We start from the raw sequence: 21,353 nt of genomic DNA on the forward strand, positions 1-21,353 counted from the left end.
AGAAGCTTTGGGCCAACCATTCTCTCTCAGCCAAACCTACCTCATAAGGTTGTTGTTGCAGGGAAAAATTGGACATCAGAGTACAGGTAGTCCTCAACTTACGAGCACAATTGAGCCCCAAATTTATGTTGCTAAGACATTTGTTAAGTGAATTTTGCCCCATTTTATGACCTTTCTTGCCACAGTTGTTAAGTGAATCACTGTGGTTAGTAAGTTAGTAACATGGTTGTTAAGTGAATCTGGTTTCCCCATTGACTTTGCCTGTCAAGAGAGTCACAAAAGGGGATCACATGACCCCGGGACCCCACAACTGTCATAAATATGAACCAGTTGCTAAGCACTTGAATTTTAATCACATGATCACGAGGATGCTGCAGCGGTCATAAGTGTGGCATAAGTCACTTTTTTCAGTGATGTTGTATCTTTGAACAGTCACTAAATGAACTCTTGTAAGTCGAGGACTACATGTATTATGGAATATAAATTTAACCAATTAATTTGTAAACAGTAACCATCTCTAACCTGGTGCCTAGCCAATCAATACATGAAAACTACAATTTCCATTCACCTGTCTGCATGCACAGTGGAACACAATTTTTGATCTCCCACTACTAAACAATATTTCTCAAAGCATCAGCAAAGAAAGACAAAATATGGCAGAATGTTCCCGTTTCTTTCTTTCTCCAGATACGCTGAATTTTTTCCCCTTTCATCTCATGACAGTCGCAGAGATTACAAGTAGTTTTTGACTTACGACCACAATTAAGAGCAAAAATTTATGTTGCTAAGCAAGACAGTTGTTAAGTGAGTTTTGCCCCATTTTATGACCTCTCTTGCAGCAGTGGTTAAGTGAATCACTGCAGTTGTTATTAGTAACACAACTGAAAAGTAAATCTGGCTTCCCCAATTGTCTTAGCCTAGACCACAGGTCTGCAACCCACAGCTCCGGAGCCGCATGCGGCTCTTTCAGCCATCTCCTACGGCTCCCAGTCCTCTGCCATGTGCAGTCCAAAAAAAAAGTGGGACTAAAAAAGTTCAACCAATCAATTCAAATATGCAGGGTAGGTGCATATCTCGCCTTGGCTCCACTCTTCAGTCAAACCATGTTCTGCACATGCATGCATGTACGCGCATGCGCACACATTTTTTGCGGCTCCCAGTTTTTCTTTTTGTGAGGGAACTGGTTCCGAGTGGCTCTTTCACTGTTTCAGGTTGCTGACCCCTGGCCTAGACCGTCAGAAGGTCACAAAAGAGGATCGCATGACCTCAGGACACTGCAACTGTCATAAATGTGAACCAGTTGCCAAGCCTCCAAATTTTGATCATGTGACCATGGGGATGCTATAACCGTCCTTAAGCGTCCTTAAGTCATAAACTAAGTCATTAAAACAGAACAAAAATTAAATTTTAAAACTCAAACTGAAGTAGTAAATTTTACGACTAAGTCATATGTCATAAAATAAAGTGTTTGTGTCATAAGCGGTCATAAGTCCCTTTTTTCAGGGCCACTGTAACTTCAAATGGTCACTAAACGAATGCTTGTAATTCAAGGACTACTTGTAATGAATAAGATTTGTTCTCCTTCTTGATGGTTCACACGTACATCCCTATGCATATCCGCCTTTGCCCATCTCACGAAACTATAGTTTGTCGGGAAACTCACAAGAAATGAGTTTAAACAAGAATCCGAACAGCCACATTCCGTGGCAGCGCCACTGTGAGAAATCAGCTGTACTCTTGCTGAATTTTCAGCAACACTAGACAGAGCTGAGCTTCAGTTCAAATCTGATCCTAAAAGTCAGCCTTAAATCTTCTAATCTAAAGAACAGATGCGGATTGGCTTGACAGAAACAGCCCTTTCTGCTCCAACTGAGCAACCACAATTATGTTCCAATCAACACTGCCAAAACTCCCTCCCTGAACATTTAGCATTTTAGCATTTTAACCCAAATACCCTTCTCGATTTACTAACTGGTTGGACTTGTTCCCTTCTCCATCCCCTTTCTTAAATGCATCACCGTATCCAGTGCTTTTTTTGTAAAAGAAAAAGGTGCCGGAACTCACATGTCATACAACCCGCCTTGCCTACCCTACAAGGTTCCATCCAAAAAAGGTGCCGGAACTCCGTTCTGAGCGTTCTATGAGAAAAAAAGCCCTGACCGTATCTGTGTGATGGCTGACTGGCAGTAAAGTTAGAAGAAGCAAGCCCATCTTCCTGCTCAAGCACTGTTATTTTTGCAGATTCAGATTCAAGTGGGACTTCCATGATAACGTCCTTAAGGAAATTCATCAGTGGCCAGCACTTTGCAGAGATAATGACAGAAAGTGGATCCTCCGTAGTCAGGAGGAGTATACCTCTAAATCTCAATTGCTTCCTTCGGAACCTCTTGGAGAAGGTCCCGTTAGATGTCCACCACCATCTTCCTTTTACTTCTGCTGCTCCCAAAATATTTCTCTTAATAGCAGATGAAAACACCACAAATGCACCTCTGGATGTTCTCTTTCCTCTCTGCCAACTCAGACACGTGCAGTTTGGCTACGTTCACCTAACAGACTTAACCTGGTTTCTGAGTCAGCCCACTAAAGGTAGTCCTCAAGTTACGACCACAATTGAGCCCAAATTTTCTGTTGCTAAGCGAGACATTTAAGTGAGCTTTGCCCCATTTTATGACCTTTCTTGCCACAGCTGTTAAGTGAATCACTGCAGTTGATAAGTTAGTCACAAGTGAAATTGTGAAGTGACTCTGGCTTTCTCCACTGACTTTGCTTGCCAGAAGGTCGTAAAAGGGGAACACATGACCCCGGGACACGGAAACTGTGTCATAAATATGAAACAGATGCCAAGCAGCATCTGAATTTTGATCAGACGATCACAGGGATGGTGCAAAGATCATAACGGTGAAAAACGGTTATAAGTCCCCTTTTTCAGCGCCATCGTAACTTTGAATGGTCGCTAAATGTACTGTTGTAAGTCAAGGACTGCATGTATTTGAATTCAATAAGGCCCTCAACCTTATGCTGGCCAAATTGTCTAGCCTTGTCAAAACAGCTTTCTAGAGCAGGGCTTTTCAACCAGTGGTATGGGTACCACCTGTGGTACATTGGCACCTGGCAGGTGGTACGCGATCATCCTAGAAAAGTGGTAGCGGAGGAGGGAAATGAGCTGAACTGGTGGCAGCACTGCACTGTTAGGCATATGATGATAGCCTACATATTGGGTTGAAAATATATAAACCATGATGTTGTGACTTTAAGATGTCAATTGGCCAATGGGTGTGTGTTCTCATGGCCATATAAGGGAGCTAGGAACGTAGCTTCTCTCTCTCTGAATTCACTGCTCTCTACTATTACTGTTTTGCTGTACTGTTGGTTTACTACTGTGATAAACCTGAACTGTGTATTGACCTCTGGACCGGTAAGAAGACTTTGTATTAGGATTTGTACTTGGACTGTTATTTTTGTGTATGACCTGGACTGATTATTTTTGACTGTGCATTTTTGATTTTTACACCACCTTAAAGTAAACTACTTTCTATTTTCACAACTCAGTGTATCTTGTGGTTACTGTGATCTTTAACTGCTCTCAATACCCTTCCTTGTCTGTGCAACTCCTTGGTAGCACAAGGAGACCTCTGCACAACAATTCCTAACATGCACAAGCCTGAGCGAGAGACGGCTGGAGCTGCAGGGCTGTCAGGGCTCAGCGGAAGCGCCAGGATCAGCGCCAGGCTCCAGCTGGAGCTCGGCGCTGATCCTGGCGCTTCTGCTGAGCCCAGAAGAAGTGCCGATCAGCTGGAATGTTGCAGCATCTCCAGGGTCTTGTGATTTACATTCAGATGCTTGGCAACTGATTCATATTTATGACGGTCACAGTGTCCCAGGGTCATGTGAAGTGACCAAAACCTGCTGCAACCACCCAGCAGAGTGGGGGGGGAAATAAAAACCAAACACCTCCCCACCCCACACCCACTGCCAATCTTCAACATAAATGCTCACAACAATGAAAACCTTGGACAGGAGGAAGAGCGCCACTGGGCAGGCAGGCAGGTGTCCTGCTCAGCTGTGGCTTGGGGGGCACTTTTGTTAGTACCATTGTAACTTCAAACAGTCACTAAGAGAACTGTTGTAAGTCGAGGACTACCTGTACTTCATTACTTTTTTCCTTTTTTTTTTTGGTCATTAAGTTTTTGACACCTTGCTAGGTGACTGGTGGTACTTGGATGTTGCCATATCCCAAAAGTGGTACAATGGGTGAAAAGCCCTGGTCTAGAGTGACCAATTCATGTGTAGGCTCCAGGCAGAGGCAACGTGGTCCCCTCCAGACAGATTGGCCCTTTAATTCCCAGAATCCCCCAGCCAGAATGTTAGGGAGGATTTGGGGAATGAGAAACCCATACTGGTAGTCCTCGACTTACAACGGTTCGTTTAGTGACCCTTTGAAGTTACAACAGTACAACTGAAAAAAGTGACCTATTGTATTTCACACTTATGACTGTTGCAGCATCTCCATGGTAACGTGATCAAAATTCAGACACTTGACAACTGACTCACATTTAGGATGGTCGCAAGTCCTGGGGTCATGTGATCCCGTTTCGACAAGCAAAGTCAATAGGGCAGGGGTGTCAAACTCAATTTCATTGAGGGCCGCATCAGCATTGCGGTTGCCCTCAAGGGGCAGGGTGGGCATGGCCAGGGTGGGCGTGGCCTACTGGGTGGGCGTGGCTAGAGTGCGTATGGCCTACTGGGTGGGCGTGGCCAGCTCCAGTGGCGTAGCGTGGGTTGTCAGCACCCGGGGCAAGGCAAGTAATTTGCGCCCCCTAACCGCACCACACGCCTGGCACCCCCCCCTCCACAGTGGGCGGCGACCCGGCGGCTCGGATTGGATTCGCACAGCCAGCACTGCAATGAGAGAGAGTGAGTGAGCCAGGCAGGGGCAGAGAGCTGCGAGTGCGAGCGCGCCCCCCCAGATGTTGCGCCCGGTGCGGCCGACCCCCCCTGCACACCCCACGCTATGCCACTGGCCAGCTCTACATCGTTGGCATCAAGGGTGCCTATGGGGGCCCGGGCAGGAGTGGGACAGATCTGAGGGTCTCTGGCAGAAGGAGGGTCTCTGGGCCAGGGCCAAGGCAGTGGGGGCCGTTCCCTCCCTGTTTCCAGGATGGCTTCGCGGGCCACATGAAACCACTTTGCGGGCCGGATCCAGCTCCCGGGCCTTGTGTTTGACATGTCTGCAATAGGGAAACCAGATTCACTTAACAACCGTGGCAGGAAAGGTCATAAAAGAGGGCAAAACTCACTTTAACAAATTTCTCACTTAGCAACAGACACTTTGAGCTTCATCGCCATGGAAATCGAGGACTACGTGTGTAGTTAGAAAGCTCCGGGATCAGTGATCTATCCAGGGCTTTTTTTCCTCATAGAACGCTCAGAACGGAGTTCCGGCACCTTTTTTTGGATGGAACCTTGTAGGGTAGGCAAGGCGGGTTGTATGACATGTGTGAGTTCCGGCACCTTTTTCTTTTACAAAAAAAGCACTGGATCTCTCTCTTTTTCCCAGTAGGGAGGGCTCCCAGTAGGGAGGGCTGATCAACTGTCCTTCCCTGCCCCACCTCGCCTTCCAACCCCCCCCCCTCCGCATCTCTGCTTTTGCTTTTTTTTAAAGTGAAACAAGAGATAAAGGGACAAACCCCCCCCCATAGGAACTCGGGAGACGAGTTTTGCGTTCTCTCCTCGGTCCGCAGCGGGGAGCGCTAGGCCAGGGGTCGGCAACCTCGGCTCTTTTATGACTCGTGGACTTCAACTCCCAGAATTCCTGAGCCAGCATAGCTGGCTCAGGAATTCTGGGAGTTGAAGTCCACGAGTCATAAAAGAGCCGAGGTTGCCGACCCCTGCGCTAGGCTGTGCGGACCATCCTAGAAGAGAAGACCGCTTTTCTGCAATCGGAGAGCGAAAAACCGTGCGGCTCGTCTGAACGGGCTCGTTTTAAGACGCGGTTTCCTAGCTTGCCAGGCAAGCGGTTCCCCGACTCCGAAGCGGAGGGCTCCGTGCACACAACCCCTCTCTCCTTCCTCTTTTTCTGGCTTAGCAGAGCCCGCTGCTCCCACCCACCCACCCAAGCTTGCGCCCCCCTGCTCGATCCTCGGCGCTGCGCGCCCTCCTACCGGGATCCACGCTCTCCCGCTTGCTTTCGCTGCCCGCAGAGGCGCCCGTCACCAAGGCGGCCAGCGCCAGGGCGGCGCGCAGGGTCGGGATCGCTCGCAGCTCCATGAGCGCAGCCGAGCGAGCACCGAGCGGAGCGGAAAGCGACTGAGGGGGCCCGCCCGGGTTTGGTTCGCTCTCGCGAGCGGCGGAGCTTGGAAGGATCGCAAGCTCCTCCCGATCGCAAGCCAATCGCCGGGGGAACCTCCTCTAAAAAAAGGGGGGCAGGGTCAGCCCTGCGTGGAATGGGTGGGGGTATCCTCCCCGCCTTCCCCCTCCCCCCCAAATACGCGCGAATCTCTCTTCTGCCGCCCGCGGGATGAGATCAAAAGGGAAACGGGCCAAAAAGAGAAAGTCCTCCCCCCACCCCGCGCGCATTCCATTCTTGATTTACGCCAGGGGTCTTCAAACTTGGCCCTTTTATGACTTGTGGACTTCAACTCCCAGAATTCCTCAGCCAGGCATGCTGGCTGAGGAATTCTGGGAGTTGAAGTCCACAAGTCATAAAAGGGCCAAGTTTGAAGACCCCTGATTTACGCCTCTCTCTCTCTCTCTTTTTTTTTTCCTCAATGGGAATTCGACGCCTTGACATCCACCAATCGCAATCCGCGAGAGGCTTTGGCCAATCGGAACAGGACGGAAGCTTTTCCCCCCCACACACACACACCCCGCTCCCCTCGGCAAGCCAATGAAGAGTCTGGAAAGTTTGGGAGACCTGAGGAAAGGGGCGGGAGGGGGGGGGGAAAGGAGCTGGGAAAGAAGCGTGTTGCGGGGTTTTGTTGTTTGGTTTTGGTCGTGGGGATAGGGTTACGTGGCATTTCCACGCACGGCGGCTCGATCCCTAGCCCTGGGAGGATAGGGAGTAGCTTCTTAATATATACATATATACATATATACATATAAAGGTAAAGGTTCCCCCGCGCATGCATGCTAGTCGTTTCCGACTCTAGGGGCCGGTGCTCATCTCCGTTTCAAAGCCGAAGAGCCAGCGCTTGTCCGAGGACGTCTCCATGGTCATGTGGCCAGCATGACTAGACACCAAAGGTGCACGGAACGCTGTTACCTTCCCACCGTAGTGGTCCCTATTTTTCTACTTGCATTTTTACGTGCTTTCGAACTGCTAGGTTGGCAGAAGCTGGGACGAGTAACAGGCGCTTCCTCTGTTACACGGCACTCGGGATTCGACCTGCCAAACTGCCGACCTTCTGATCGACAAGCTCAGCGTCCTAACCCACTGAGCCACCGCGTCCCTCATATACATATATATTTATTAATCTCAGAAGGGTATGGCTGACTGAGGAAAACAAATAAGTTTGAAATGCATATCAGTCTCCCTTTAATTCTTTGTTAGCAATCTAAAAATTTACACAAATACGAGCTGTCACTGTTGTGACTACTGCCTGTCGATGGCCTTCGGTTAGGCTGAAACAGGAAAATAAAGATTTGTCCCATGTTTGGGGCCTAGCAAGGTAATCTAAATACTTAACAAGCATTTAACACATATCTCCCTTGCTTCTCAGCTAACAAAGTGAGATAGAGCTTGCGGCCTAGAGGTAAAAACAACTGCCTAATGTGCAATCAGCCCAGGTTTGAATCTCAGAAGGTTCTGGCTGACTGATGAAAACAAATAAGTTTGAAATGCATATCAGTCTCCCTTTAATTCTTTGTTAGCAATCTAAAAATTTACATATTTATTTATTTATTTATTTATTTATTTATTTATTTATTTATTTATTTATTTGGTTTATATACCGCCCTACTCCCGAAGGACTCAGGGCGGTTTACAAGGCAAAATTTAAAAACAATACAATATAAAATTAAAATAAAATAAAATTAAGTCTAGCCCCCCAAAAATTAAAATCACAATTTAAAAACATTAAAACCCCTCAGTCCAGACCAGATAGCTCAAAGAGCCAGGTTTTTAGGTCCCGGCGAAATGAATATCTTTTAATGCCAGAAGATGAAACAAAAACAAACCTCAGCTCAAATGCAAATTTGATCCTTTAGCCGCAAAGTATAAAAAAAATCTAAAAGAGATCAGGCTAGTTCAGGGGTAGGCAACCTCGGCTCTTTTATGACTCGTGGACTTCAACTCCCAGAATTCCTGAGCCAGCCATGCTGAGGGGAAAGGGAGAGGTTTCCAAGCTGAGCCATGCTGGCTCAGGAATTCTGGGAGTTGAAGTCCATGAGTTCTAAAGGAACCAAGGTTGCCTACCCCTGGGCTAGTTATTTGGGTAGGAAAAAAAGGCATGCGAACTTGCCAGATGTGCAAAAAAAAAAAAAAGCCTTCGTTTGGAAAATGAAAAAGAAAAAAATGGAAAGACCGATGGTTCAAATGAGAGACATTGTTGAACTCCGCTTTTCCCTTCTTTGCTCGTAAATATTAGGAACGTGTGACGCTGATTCTTGGATTGCTTCTTTGACAGGAAATCCCATCAATCTAGAACGACCTGTCCCTGGCAGAAAATGCAAATATTTACCATGACTATTTTTTCAGGATGAAGTAAAGGTTTGCAAGAAATTGGTGCTTTGCTTGCGAAACAGTTATTTTTTTACTGTAACCAGTTGATGAATTGGTAAACTGAGCCTTGGTGGAGCAGTGGGCTAATGCCTCCTTAAGTAACACCAGCTGCCTGCAATTAGTGCAGGTTCGCATCCCACCAGGCTCAAGGTTTACTCAGCCTTCCATCCTTCCGAGGTAGGTAAAATGAGGACCCAGATTGTTGGGGGCAATAAGCTGACTTTGTAATAATGCCGCTTGGGGTGTGTGTGAAAGCCCTAATAAGCAGGCATATACATGGAATGAAGGCTACTGCTAAGCTTGTAAGCCGCCCTGAGTCTTCGGAGAAGGGCGGGATATAAATGGAATTAAAATAAAAATAAACATAGTAACTCCGTGATCTTGGTAATTTGACGTAGAAGGATAAGACAGGTAACAGTAACAGTAATAAAGCTGGAAGGGACCTTGGAGGTTATCTAGTCCAACCCCCTTCTCTTGCAGGAGACTGTACTATTTCTGATAGAGGGCTGTCCAGTCTCTTCTTCCAGTGTTAGGGCACTCACAATTTCTGAAGGCAATTTGTTCCACAGGTTAATAGTTCTCACTGTTAGGAAGTTTCTCCTTATTTTTAGGTTGCTTCTAAAGGAAAATAAATAAAGGTTATTCTTTTATAAGGTAAATGTAAAGGTTTCCCCGCACATGCGTGCTAGTCATTTCCGACTCTAGGGGCCGGTGCTCATCTCCGTTTCAAAGCCGAAGAGCCAGCGCTTGTCCGAGGACGTCTCCGTGGTCATGTGGCCGGTCATGACTAGACGCCAAAGGCGCACGGAACGCTGTTACCTTCCCACCGTAGTGGTCCCTATTTTTCTACTTGCATTTTTACGTGCTTTCGAACTTCTAGGTTGGCAGAAGCTGGGACGAGTAACAGGCGCTCACTCTGCTACGCGGCACTCAGGATTCGACCCGCCAAACTGCCAACCTTCTGATCGACAAGCTCAGCATCCTAACCCACTGAGCCACCATGTCCCTACTATTCTTTTATAAATGGTACCAAATGTAACACCAAATGTAACACCAATGAATTGTATCAAATGTAACACTAAGATGTGGGGCCATCTATTTCCTGCTTAGACAGAGAATTCACACATGGTAATCAACAAAGCTCTTTTGAAATGTTAAAAAGGTTAGGAACATCTCAAGGTGGTGAGTAAAACAAGATAATGTAGTAAGGGATGTAAGGAAGTTGTTACAATAAGTCTTTTGGATGTAAAAGTTCAAAGAAGATCTTTTAGAATGTGAATGACTTCAAAGACTAACTTAAGTTTCTTAGGGGGGCATGTATCAAGAAAAGAAAGTATAAATGCCTGTTTTGAAACTTGCTCAGCGGGCTCTTTGAACCCAATCCAATTTGGGAAGGGTCTAAGCGTTTGCAAACGCTTTCTTTCTTTATTATTTTCTTTATTATCTTCAATTTCTTTTCAATAAATCTTTGTTTTTGTTAACCAGACTTGTCTTTGAGTTGTGAGTATCAAATTTTGGGTTTTTAAATCTCACACTTCTCTCCTTGGTTTCATTATTTTCAAGAATAATGGTTCAACATTATTTGGGATGAAATAGGTCCAGGTTTTAAAGAAATGCAATAAAAACCGAAACCCCTGCTACTGTAGTCCAATCAAAAAAATAGATGCAGAGAATAACAATAATAGTAATCATCATCATAATATCCAACTTTGCATTAGTATAAGTAATATCATTGCCCAAATTCAGAACTATCTTTCATGGGGATAATCCTTTCCATTTTTTAATTCCACTGTTCTGTATGTCTGTGTCCATGTTTATGTGTAATGCACTCTGCACATGCTCGGAAGAATGGTTCCTATAGAATTTGCATTAGCACCGCAACTCTAAATGCTGGAAGCAATTGCAGAGGCTGAATGGGAATCCTTTTAAACAAAGAAAGTCCAGTTGCCTCATGCAAAAACACCTTTGGGACTTTTACACAAGCATTTCTCAGCTTTGCAAACTTTAAAACGGGTGGACTTCAACTCCCAGAATTCCTCAGCCAGCCTGCTTGAACAGGTTGAAGACCCGCTTTCTTAAAAGTGGACGAGACTGAGAAACACGGGTTGAAATGAAACTCTGCTCTCCGCCGTCGCCTAAATCAGGGGGCCCCAAACTCTGCAATTTTTTTTTTTTTTGTGTGGACTTCAATTCCTAGAATTCCTCAGCCAGGAATTCTGGGAGTTGAAGTCAAAAAGTCTTCAAATTGCCGAGTTCGGAGACCCCTGGCCTAAATAGAACTTATTTCGAACTCGGCGGAGTATAGGACCCAGGGGAGCAAAATTTTTCTGCCTCTGCTAACAAAACATTCTCGGCGAGGAAAGCCGTCGTGACGTTTCTTAGTGGGCGTGTCCTGGTAGCGCAGGCGGAAGTCCCTATGCCTCTACTAACATGGCGCTCGTTTGCAGGTTGAAGCTGGATGGTGCGTCCTTAGACGTATAATAAATAAATGCTGTATATTGAGGGCGCTAAAGCCTGACTATCTTTGCTCAGTGCCTTGTCATCTCTGCAGTACAAAGGTTTTTGCAGCTTGGAAAGGCGGAGTGGAGAGAAACAAGGCGAGTTTAGATCAGAAATATCAGGAAAACTCGACGGGGGCGCTGCGTCTCCTTATCTGGCTGGCAGAATGGTGGAAAAGAAAATTTCAGGTATTTTGGATTGGGGAGAAGCGGAGGGGGGGCTTGTTGATAGATGCAAAGGTTGACTGGGACAATTTTATTTTGCGGAGGAAAATAAAGCATGCAGGTAGTCCTCGAGTTACAGCAGTCCGTCTAGTGACCGTTCAAAGTGAGAAGCGGACTGAAAAATAGTGACTTCAGAACCGTTTTTTCACCGTGAGGACCTTTGAGGCAGCCCCATGATCAGGGGATCAAAATTCAGATGTGTGGCAATTGGTTCGGACTTAGGACCGTCGCTGTGTTCCAAGGTTGTGTGATCTGCTTTTGCGACCTGACAAAGTCAATAAGAGGAAGCCAGATTCACTTAACAACCTGCTTACTAACTTACCAACTCAGTGATTCATTTTAACATCTGTGGGCAAGAAAGGTTGTAAAATGAGGCAAAACTCATTGAATAAATGTCTCACTTGGCAACATAAATTCTGGACTCAACTGTGGTCATAAATCAAAGACTACCTGGATTTTAATACCCGCCAACATTTCCCTTCCTCATATTTCGTACAAGACTAAGATGCTTAGAAACTTGATGTAGATGATTAGGTTGAGATTGGAAGACCAGTTTGGGGACTCTGGTTCCCAAATGCACTGGCACTCTGCCTGGTCTGGGAAGGGATGTTCCATTAGATGATTCCTGGGAGAAAATGTTGTAAAATGGGGCAAAACTCACTTAACAAATGTCTTGCTTAGCAACTGAAATTTTGGGCTCAGTTGTCGTAAGTTGAGGACTACGTATATTTATTTATTTATTTATTTTAATCCCATTTATATCCCGCCCTTCTCCGAAGACTCAGGGCGGCTTACAATTTAAGCACAAACCAATGTGCTTAGCAATAGCCTTCATTCTATGTATATGCCTGCTTATTAGGGCTTTCGCCCCCCCCAAGCGGCATTATTACAAAGTCAGCTTATTGCCCCCAACAATCTGGGTTCTCATTTTACCTACCAGCTACCTGTAAGAGGAAGAATAAGCTCATAGACCTGAAAATCACCTTCAGATGCTCTGTCTTGGCACTGGAGGGAGCACTTGCACAACATATCCAACCATTACGTTTATATAAGGAAATATCATGGAATTAAAGGAGAATATTTGTAGCTCAGGATTGAAATGAGGGGTCTTTGGTGCAGTCTGAGCTTGGTTGTTTTCTTGCAGGGGTTTCATGACTGATGATATTATCTAGTATGGATGATGAACCATCTGCAAGAAAACAACCAAGCTCAGAGAGCACCAAAGATCTCTCGTAAATGAATTCACACATTCATGGCTTGTTTTATATTTATATAAAAGAATGAGTCATCCACATTTACAGATAGTTCATAAAGGGTGCAGAAGGCACGACTGGGTTTATTAAGTGCCCTAAGGAGTAATAAACTGGGCCTTGCAAACCAGAGAAAATATATGCTCATGACGTCTAAGAAATACGTGGACCAGCTAAAGAAATGGATGGAATATTTCATGTTCTTAACCATGCTGGGCAGTAACAGTGGGTTCACACAGCACACTAAAGCCAAAATTAAAATCACATTGTATTGTTGAGAGGCACACAACAGATCTTGGGCTGTTTATTGGCCATTGGGTGAAAGTATTGGGGCTGGGGGTTAAGGGTTAAGGTAGGAACAGGAGTGCTCATCTTTAATGCTGTTGCCAAACATGAAAAACAGGCAGGAAAACTGATGCAGTTCAGCCATTTTGCTGCCAAATGTTGGCAGGATGATCTCAGGTGTTTCAACGGAGATGCATGTGGCCTTAGGCAGACCTGGGCATTTTATGGCTCCAGGACCACACCAGGCCCTTTGGCGCTCTCTATTTGGCTCACATGAGGTAAATCGGAAATTAGAAATCAAATGTAAACCAGTGTATGGCTCTATTGGTTTGGCTCTCCGCAACACTGCTAGTTTTTCATGTGATCCCTCAGGAAAATTAATTGCTCACCCTTGGCTTAAAGTAATTGGAGCATGTGCATTAGGAGATTGGAAGTGCCCTTTGCCAGCTGGGAACATTGCCCCATTGGCAGATGCCAGCTGACCTCCTTGAAGGCAACGTGGTTGACTCAATCTGACTTGGCGTCATTCCTCTTTCTTCTTTCTCAGCAAGATCCCAGGACCCCAACCAGAGGCGTATTTTAGACCGGGCCACCCGCCAACGCCGTCTCAACCGTCAATTAGAAGCCCTGGAAAATGACAATTTCCAGGATGACCCCCATGCCAATATGCCACAGCTGGTGAAGCGCTTGCCTCAGTTTGATGATGATGCCGAAACAGGTGAGTTTTTGTGCTGGGCAGGAAATCCCTTGGATTTCATTTTTCTTTTATTTCATTGTCACACAATTTCACTTTCCCCAGATTTCATTCTCATTTGATTTCACTTTCCTTTGATTTCACTCTCTCTTAACTTTCCTTGACTTCCTTTTCTTTCTTAGCTAACAGATGACCTGATTTGATTTGTTTGACTTATTTCGCCTGGTTTGTTTGTGTGAGCACATGCATACATATATGTTTGTCTGCAAATATATACACATGTATATACATAAATATATGCTTACGCGCACAAGTAGAGATGTGTCCCCCAAGGAGGGGGGACAAGTCAAGATGGTGGCTACAAACATGTCATTAAAGCATCTCTTTTTACCTATTTTGACTGTTTTCCCCTCTGAACATCCCTCCATAAGTACATTCCTTGGTTTGTACGTGGTGAGAATGTATTTTGTGTCTAGGTTTGCGAATAGGGATTTTGTGTATTTTTGTAGTTTTCTAGGCATTGCCAGGTTGGGGTTTTTTTTGGAAAATAGAGATCTCTTTGTCGGAAGCAAAGAGCTAATATTTAATTGGTCACTGAGAACCCCGACTCTCTCAATTTAATAAGGAAACCTCTTTTCATTTCCCTCCTTACTCTTCTGCAGATTTGAAGTTTGCTTCCTGGCCACACAAACACACACACCAGGATTGCCATTTTGTGGCAGCTTCTACAAAACTCAACACTTGCCTACAAAAGTAGGACACCCCCTATCTTAAATTAACAAAATCCCAAACTTCATAACCTTCCTTTATTGTTGGGTTTGATGTCTAAAAGGTAAAGGTAAAGGTTCCCCCGCACGTGCGTGCTAGTCGTTTCCGACTCTAGGGGCCGGTGCTCATCTCCGTTTCAAAGCCGAAGAGCCAGCGCTTGTCCGAGGACGTCTCCGTGGTCACGTGGCCGGCATGACTAGACGCCAAAGGCTCACGGAGCGCTGTTACCTTCCCACCGTAGTGGTCCTTATTTTTCTACTTGCATTTCTATGTGCTTTCGAACTGCTAGGTTGGCAGAAGCTGGGACGAGTAACGCGCTCACTCTGTTACGCGGCACTCGGGATTCGACCCGCCAAACTGCCGACCATCTGATGGACAGGCTCAGCGTCCTAACCCACTGAGCCACCGCGTCCCTTTTGTTTGATGTCTACTGAGGCTAAAAGGCATTTGACCCCATCTGTAATTTGTGTTTTCCTTTCTTTGTCTTTTATTTACAGGTAAAAAGAAGAAAAAAACCCGTGGAGATCATTTCAAGCTGCGTTTCCGTAAAAATTTCCAGGCATTGTTAGAAGAACAGGTCTTCTCTCGCTCTCTCTCTTTTTTTTTCTTAACAAAAAATGGGGCAGGCACAGGGTGTATCAACTCTTATTTTTTCTTAGTATTATAACGATGCTTATTTGGGTACAGATAGTCCTCGTTTAGCAATTGTACAAAGTTAAGTACATATGTGTGCCTGAAGGTTTTTAAAAAGAGACTGGGCAATCATTTGTCTGAAATCGTATAGGGTTTCCTGCCTGAGCAGGGGGTTGGACTAGAAGATCTCCAAGGGCCCTTCCAACTCTGGTATTCTGTTAGATTGTCCTCTATCCTTGGAGTAAGATCCAAACCACTGAGTTTCTTTCTTTGACTTCTAGCAGAACCTCAACACAAGTGAAGGGCCCAATTACCTGACAGCGTGTGCGCCCCCTTCCAATTTGCCGCAACGTCATTTCTGCACAGTTTGTGGCTTCCCGTCAAATTACACATGTGTTTCTTGCGGCGCCCGCTACTGCTGTGTCAAATGTTTGGGAACACATCATGAAACTCGGTAAGCCTTCTCTAGTCACGTGGGATGATTATGCGTTGTTTCTAGGCAAATAATCAAGGTCTGTTAATAAAAATGGTTGGTTCCTATGTTTGAGCCAGATGCAATTTAGGAATAATAATAATAATAATAATAATAATAATAATAATAATAATAATAATAATAATAATAATAATAATAATAACAACAACAACAACAACAACAATAATAATAATAACAATAATAATAATTAATAATAATAAACCTTTATTGTCAAAGTAAAACATGTGTACATTGAGATTAGCTGAGCCTCCCCCCGTGCTCTCTCCCCCCAACACACAGTGACAATAAACCCTCCATCCCACCACACTATGTTAACCAACTACACCACACACCGGCCTCCCAAGTCAATTCTGCATAAGATTATGTCCCATTTAAAAGCCTAACAGCCCACGGATAAAAGCTATTTTTCAGCCTGTTGGTACGGCTGGCTATATTCCTATATCTCCTACCGGATGGTAGGAGAGTAAAGAGTTGCCGTCCAGGGTGTGAGTCATCCCTGAGAATCTTCCTCACTCTTCCAAGGCAACGAGCCCTGGCGATGTCATCCAGTGGTGTCAGGGAACAGCCCACAATGTCTTGTGCTGTGCTCACTACCCTCTGCAATACTTTCCTATCTGTGGCTGTCAGACCAGCATACCAAACCACAATACCATATGAGAGGACGCTCTCTATAGTAGACCGGTAAAAGAGGGTCATTAGCTGTTGTTCTACCCTGTTCTTCCGCAAGACCCTAAGAAAGTGAAGCCTCTGTTGGGCCTTTCTAGCCACCTGAGTTGTGTTAACTTTCCAGGTCAGATCTTCACAGAGGTAGACTCCCAGAAATTTAAAGGAGGAAACTCTCTCTACACAGTTCTCTCCGATGTGAAGTGGGGCAGGTTCCTCCTTTTTTCTCCGGAAGCCTAACACCATCTCTTTCGTCTTGCCGATGTTTAGGTGCAAGTTGTTGTTACTACACCATATGGATAGTTTTTGTACCTCCGCCCTATATGCTGTCTCATCCCCACCTGTAATAAGACCCACCACAGTTGTATCATCTGCGAACTTGATTATCGCAGTGGATGGGTCAGATGATACACAATCATAAGTGTATAAAGAGTACAGGTAGGGGCTAAGCACACAGCCCTGTGGCGTGCCGGTGCAAAGCTTCAGGGGGGTGGACAAAGCATACCCGACCCTCACTGTTTGTAACCGATCCCTAAGAAAGTCTTGAATCCAATCGCAGATGGCGGGGGAGAATTTCAAGTCAGTCAGCTTCTCGATGAGAATACTCGGCAAAATGGTGTTGAAAGTCGAGCTGTAGTCAACAAAAAGCATCCTGACGTAACTTCCAGGCTTCTTGAGATGACTTGCTACAGAGTGTAAAGCAGTAGCTATGGCATCGTCTATCAACCTATTTCCCCTGTAGGCAAATTGATGTTTATCAAAGTCCAGTGGGAGGCATGTCCTAAGATGTTGGAGAACCAATCTTTCGAAGCATTTCATGACTACAGACGTTAATGCAATAGGTCTGTAGTCATTCAGGCACTCAACTGCAGTTTTCTTGGGGACTGGGCCAATGGTAGCTGCTTTCAAGCACGATGGTACACATGCCGTTTTCAAGGAGATGTTAAAAATCCTTGTCAGGACCCCTGCTAATTGATCGGCACAATTCCTGACCACTATCCCCAGCACCCCATCTGGGCCTGCGGCTTTGCTGGGATTCACAGTCTTCAATACAGCTCTCACTTGGTGTTCACACAGGGTGAGTGGCTGAGAGTCAGAAGGCCGGCCAGCAAAGGCTACGGGGTCTGGTCTTTTAACCTCGTAGCGGGCGAAAAAGATATTCAGCTCCTCAGCCAACGAGGCATCGGTGTTTGCCATGCTCCTCGTGCTGCCCTTATAGTTGGTTAAGTGCTGCAGTCCCTGCCATACTTGCCTCGGATCGTTGTTCGCTAAATGGTTCTCCACCTTTTGTTTGTATTGTTGTTTTGCCATCCTAATGCCTCTTCTGAGAATATGCAGGCAATCACACACAAAAACGTATGTGCAACGTGTGATGGTTTTATTTTCTTTTAATATGAGGCAGGTAAAGGTTGATCTTCAAAAACTTCCAACTCTTAATAGTAAAAGCAAGGATGGAGGCAAGATATAATTTCACAGACTGAGACGAAACAAACATAAGACCTTTTATTGATTTCTATATGGGGGAAATAACTGCTATTGTGTATACTTGCAGATAAATTAAATTTGCAAATTTTTAACCAAAACACTATGAAAAATGCACCACTTGCAGATAAGCTGAACCACAAAATGTTCATATGTTATAACATATGAAAGGTGGTTTGGCTGCCTGCCTGCCTGATTGGCTGACTGCCTGACTGATGGACAGACTCATCTTTTAAGCCAGGGGTGTCAAACTCGTGACATCACGTGACATCGTGCGACGTATCGGAGATTTTTCCCCATTGACGGCAATGGGGTGGGCGCAGTTTTGTCGTGACGCGTCCGGCCTATGGGCCGGCAGTTTGACACCCCTGTTTTAAGCGGCCTACTAAAACTTTGTTCTCTCTTCTTTCAGGTGCTTGAAGTGGACAGTTTGAGTTATGCCATGAAGAATTATAAATATCTTATAAAGAGGTCCTTTCAAACAACCAGGTTGTCTTCCTCACAGGATAGATAGATTCTCCCTGCCGTGAAGAGGTGTAAACAGGACTGTAATTTGCATTTGAGTAATAAAATGTTTTGTGTTTTGTGGTCAGTGGCATGCGTTCTTTTTAATCTTTTTTTTTTACTTGATTTAGAAGGTCATGAATTAAGATTTGGATGGCACGGTTATTTATGGTATGATAAAGTAAATGTTGATTTCAGCAATCATTTTATTAGACGTGCCATACTAAGAGTTTGGGATAAATACAAAGCAAGGTTATTTATGAAGTTGCCTCTTTGGGTATACCCCAAGAAGCTTTTTTTTAGAAAAGAAATGGCAGTGAAACCAGACTGGTGGACTTAAGGTAAAATAATATATTTTAATTTTGGTGACAACCCCCCCTAACTTTCTAAGGAAAGTTAGAATCAGAAGATCAGGTCTGTGATTGGTTTACATACTTACAAATGAAAGAAAAAATTAAACTAGATAAAAAGAGTTATGGGTTTGATTTTGTTAAAAACGAATTGGGAACTTCACTATGTGGTAGTGATGAACATATTGCTAATAACAAAACATTGAAATTGAATTTGGAAAGTAAACAATAATAATAATAAAGTTGGAAGGGACCTTGGAGGTCATCTAGTCCAACCCCCTGCTCAGGCACGAAACCCTATACCATTTCAGACAAATGGCTGGCCAGTCTCTTCTTAAAAACGTCCAGTGTTGGAGCATTCACCACTTCTGGAGGCAAGTTGTTCCACTGGTTAATTGTTCTAACCGTCAGGAAGTTTCTCCTTAGTTCCAGGTTGCTTCTCTCCTTGACCAGTTTCCACCTGTTGCTTCTTGTCCTGCTTTCAGGCGCTTTGGAGAATAGCTTGACTGCCTCTTCTTTGTAGCAGCCCCTGAGATATTGGAACACTGCTATCGTGTCACCCCTCACCACCACGCTATAAAAAAGATGTTAAGACTCTAGAAAGTGCATAGAAGAGCAACAAAGATGATTACGGGCCTGGAGACTAAAACATATGAAGAACGGTTGCAGAACTGGGCATGGCTAGTTTAGTGAAGAGAAGGACCAGGGCAGACATGATAGCAGTGTTCGATATCTGAGGGGCTGTTGCAGGGCGGGGGGGTGGTGGTGGTGTCAATCTATTTTCCAAAACACATGAAGGCCAGAGAAGGAACAATAGATGGAAACTGATCAAGGACAGATTCAACCTGGAAACCAGGAGAAATTTCCTGACAGTGAGAACAATCAAGCAATGGAACAGACTGCCTTCAGATGTTGTTGGTGCTTCATCACTGGAGGCTTTCAAGAAGAGACCGCACTGCCATCTGTCAGAAATGGTGTAGGTACTCCTGCTTGGGCAGGGGGTTGGACTAGACCTACAAAGTCCCTTCCAACTCTGTTATTCTGTTCTATCTGCACCTTGTAAATACCCATCACATATACACTAACAGAACTCTATAGCTCTTCCTAGCTTTTCCACTGTTTCCCTTTATTTCAGGGGTAGGAAACAATGACCCTTTTATGATCTGTAGACTTCAACTCCCAGAATTCCCTGAGTCAGCCATGCTGGATCAGGAATTTTGGGAGCTGAGGTCCACAAATCATCAAGTGGCCTTAGTTCCCCACCACAGCTTTATTTAGTTACAAATTTATTCAGTAAACATGTCTGTTTATCAACTTATCTCTAAAAGGTATGTATTTTTGTTTTGGTTTGGAGTTTGAGGACTTCTTCTAGAAGGTTCTTTACTAAACAGAAGAAACACTGATGACGATATTAGAAGTGTCGGATAGGTTAGACAGCCAGAGCCATACAAACAGTCCTCAACTTAATGACCACAACAGTTGTTAAGTAAGTTTTGTCCCATTTTGCGACCTGCCTTGCCGCAGTTAAGTGAATCATTGCAGTTGTTAAATTAGTAACACGGTGGTTAAGGGAATCTGGTTTCCCCCTTGACCTTGCTTGTGAGAAGATCGCAAAAGGTGTTCATGTGACCCTGGGACACTGCAGCCATCATAAATATGAACCAGTTGCCAAGCATTCGAATTTTGGATCACTTGACCACCGGGTTGCTGCAACAGCTGCAAGTGTTAAAAAATGGTCATAGGTCACTTGTTGTTCTGTACCAGCCTGCTACCGGCCTTGCAGAAAAGGCAACCCCTTTACAGACGGCAAGAGGCTGGAATACGTCTGCCAAATCTATTACAAAAACAAACAAGACACGAACCAAGATACCGGAGCTTTGAAACACTATCTGAGCGGTTGCTTTCAGCAAACCAGCCCTCCCCACACAAGTCCTTTATAAAGAGTTCAGGGCGTGGCTTCTCTCTCCCTCCTTCCGAGAAGCCCCATTGCCTTCCTCTGTTTACTCCTACTTGACTGTCTCCTGCGTCGGGCGTCCTTGAACAGGGCCAGCTGTGGGTCATCTTCATCCACGCTGTCAGGCTCACACAGCTGGGTCTCCACCAGGTGGGAGGGGCCTGGCTGGGGGCTCTGCGGAGCCTCAAAGCCATCATCAGCAAGTTCTTCAACACCCCCCTCCTCCCCCTCATCTGAGTCATCCGACCCAACTGCCGAACCCACAGGCTGACCCTGAATCACAACACTTGTTTTCAGTGGCTTGTAACTTCAAATGGTCACTAAATGAATCATTGTAAGTCGAGGACTACCTGTACACAATAGATAACATAAAACTGAGTTTTTTCCTCAAGGTTTATTACCTTTCACTTTGGAAAATGACTTCATTCTCATTCAGCTGGAAAACACAAATCAAACACATTAGTGTCATATGGTACTGAGCAATATTTATTGGGTAAAGTTAAATGATGGTTTTTTTCCTTCCAAGTTTAAATGATGTGTAATATCAGAAGGGACGCGGTGGCTCAGTGGGTTAGGACGCTGAGCTTGTCGATCAGATGGTCGGCAGTTTGGCGGGTCAAATCCTGAGTGCCGCATAACAGAGTGAGCGCCTGTTACTCGTCCCAGCTTCTGCCAACCTAGCAGTTCAAAAGCATCTAAAAATGCAAGTAGAAAAATAGGGACCACTACGGTGGGAAGGTAACAGCGTTCCGTGCGCCTTTGGCGTCTAGTCATGCCGGCCACATGACCATGGAGACATCCTCGGACAAGCGCTGGCTCTTTGGCTTTGAAAGGG

The 21,353-nt window shown here is 45.0% G+C and overlaps 2 protein-coding genes across 4 annotated transcripts in view; one reads left to right on the top strand and one right to left on the bottom strand.

Annotated features, from left to right (window-relative positions):
• LOC308678362 (multifunctional procollagen lysine hydroxylase and glycosyltransferase LH3-like) overlaps positions 1–6,484 on the bottom strand; it is a 52,237-nt gene extending 45,753 nt beyond the window's left edge. The window contains exon 1 of the mRNA XM_081345500.1: positions 6,162–6,484. Coding sequence (XP_081201626.1) covers positions 6,162–6,267 — 106 coding nt within the window. The 5' untranslated portion in view covers positions 6,268–6,484. The remainder of the gene's footprint in view (positions 1–6,161) is intronic.
• A 4,608-nt stretch (positions 6,485–11,092) lies between these two features.
• Positions 11,093–18,298, top strand: LOC308678477 (zinc finger HIT domain-containing protein 1). 3 transcript variants are annotated; one of them, XM_081345687.1, is made up of 5 exons: positions 11,093–11,406; positions 13,525–13,695; positions 14,937–15,016; positions 15,354–15,526; positions 18,123–18,298. In XM_081345687.1, the coding sequence occupies exons 1-5, from the start codon at positions 11,385–11,387 to the stop codon at positions 18,142–18,144; spliced, it is 468 nt and encodes a 155-aa protein (XP_081201813.1). In that variant the 5' UTR covers positions 11,093–11,384; the 3' UTR covers positions 18,145–18,298. The 3 variants fall into 3 exon arrangements, 2 of the variants coding, with proteins under 2 accessions (XP_081201813.1, XP_081201814.1); XR_014028667.1 differs by having other exon boundaries at positions 11,094–11,406; positions 14,937–15,103; positions 15,288–15,526; XM_081345688.1 differs by having other exon boundaries at positions 11,094–11,406; positions 15,357–15,526.
• The last annotated feature ends 3,055 nt before the right edge of the window (positions 18,299–21,353 follow it).

This window comes from Vipera berus, assembly GCF_964194415.1.
Source record: "Vipera berus genome assembly, chromosome: Z".
Classification (NCBI taxonomy): domain Eukaryota; kingdom Metazoa; phylum Chordata; class Lepidosauria; order Squamata; family Viperidae; genus Vipera; species Vipera berus.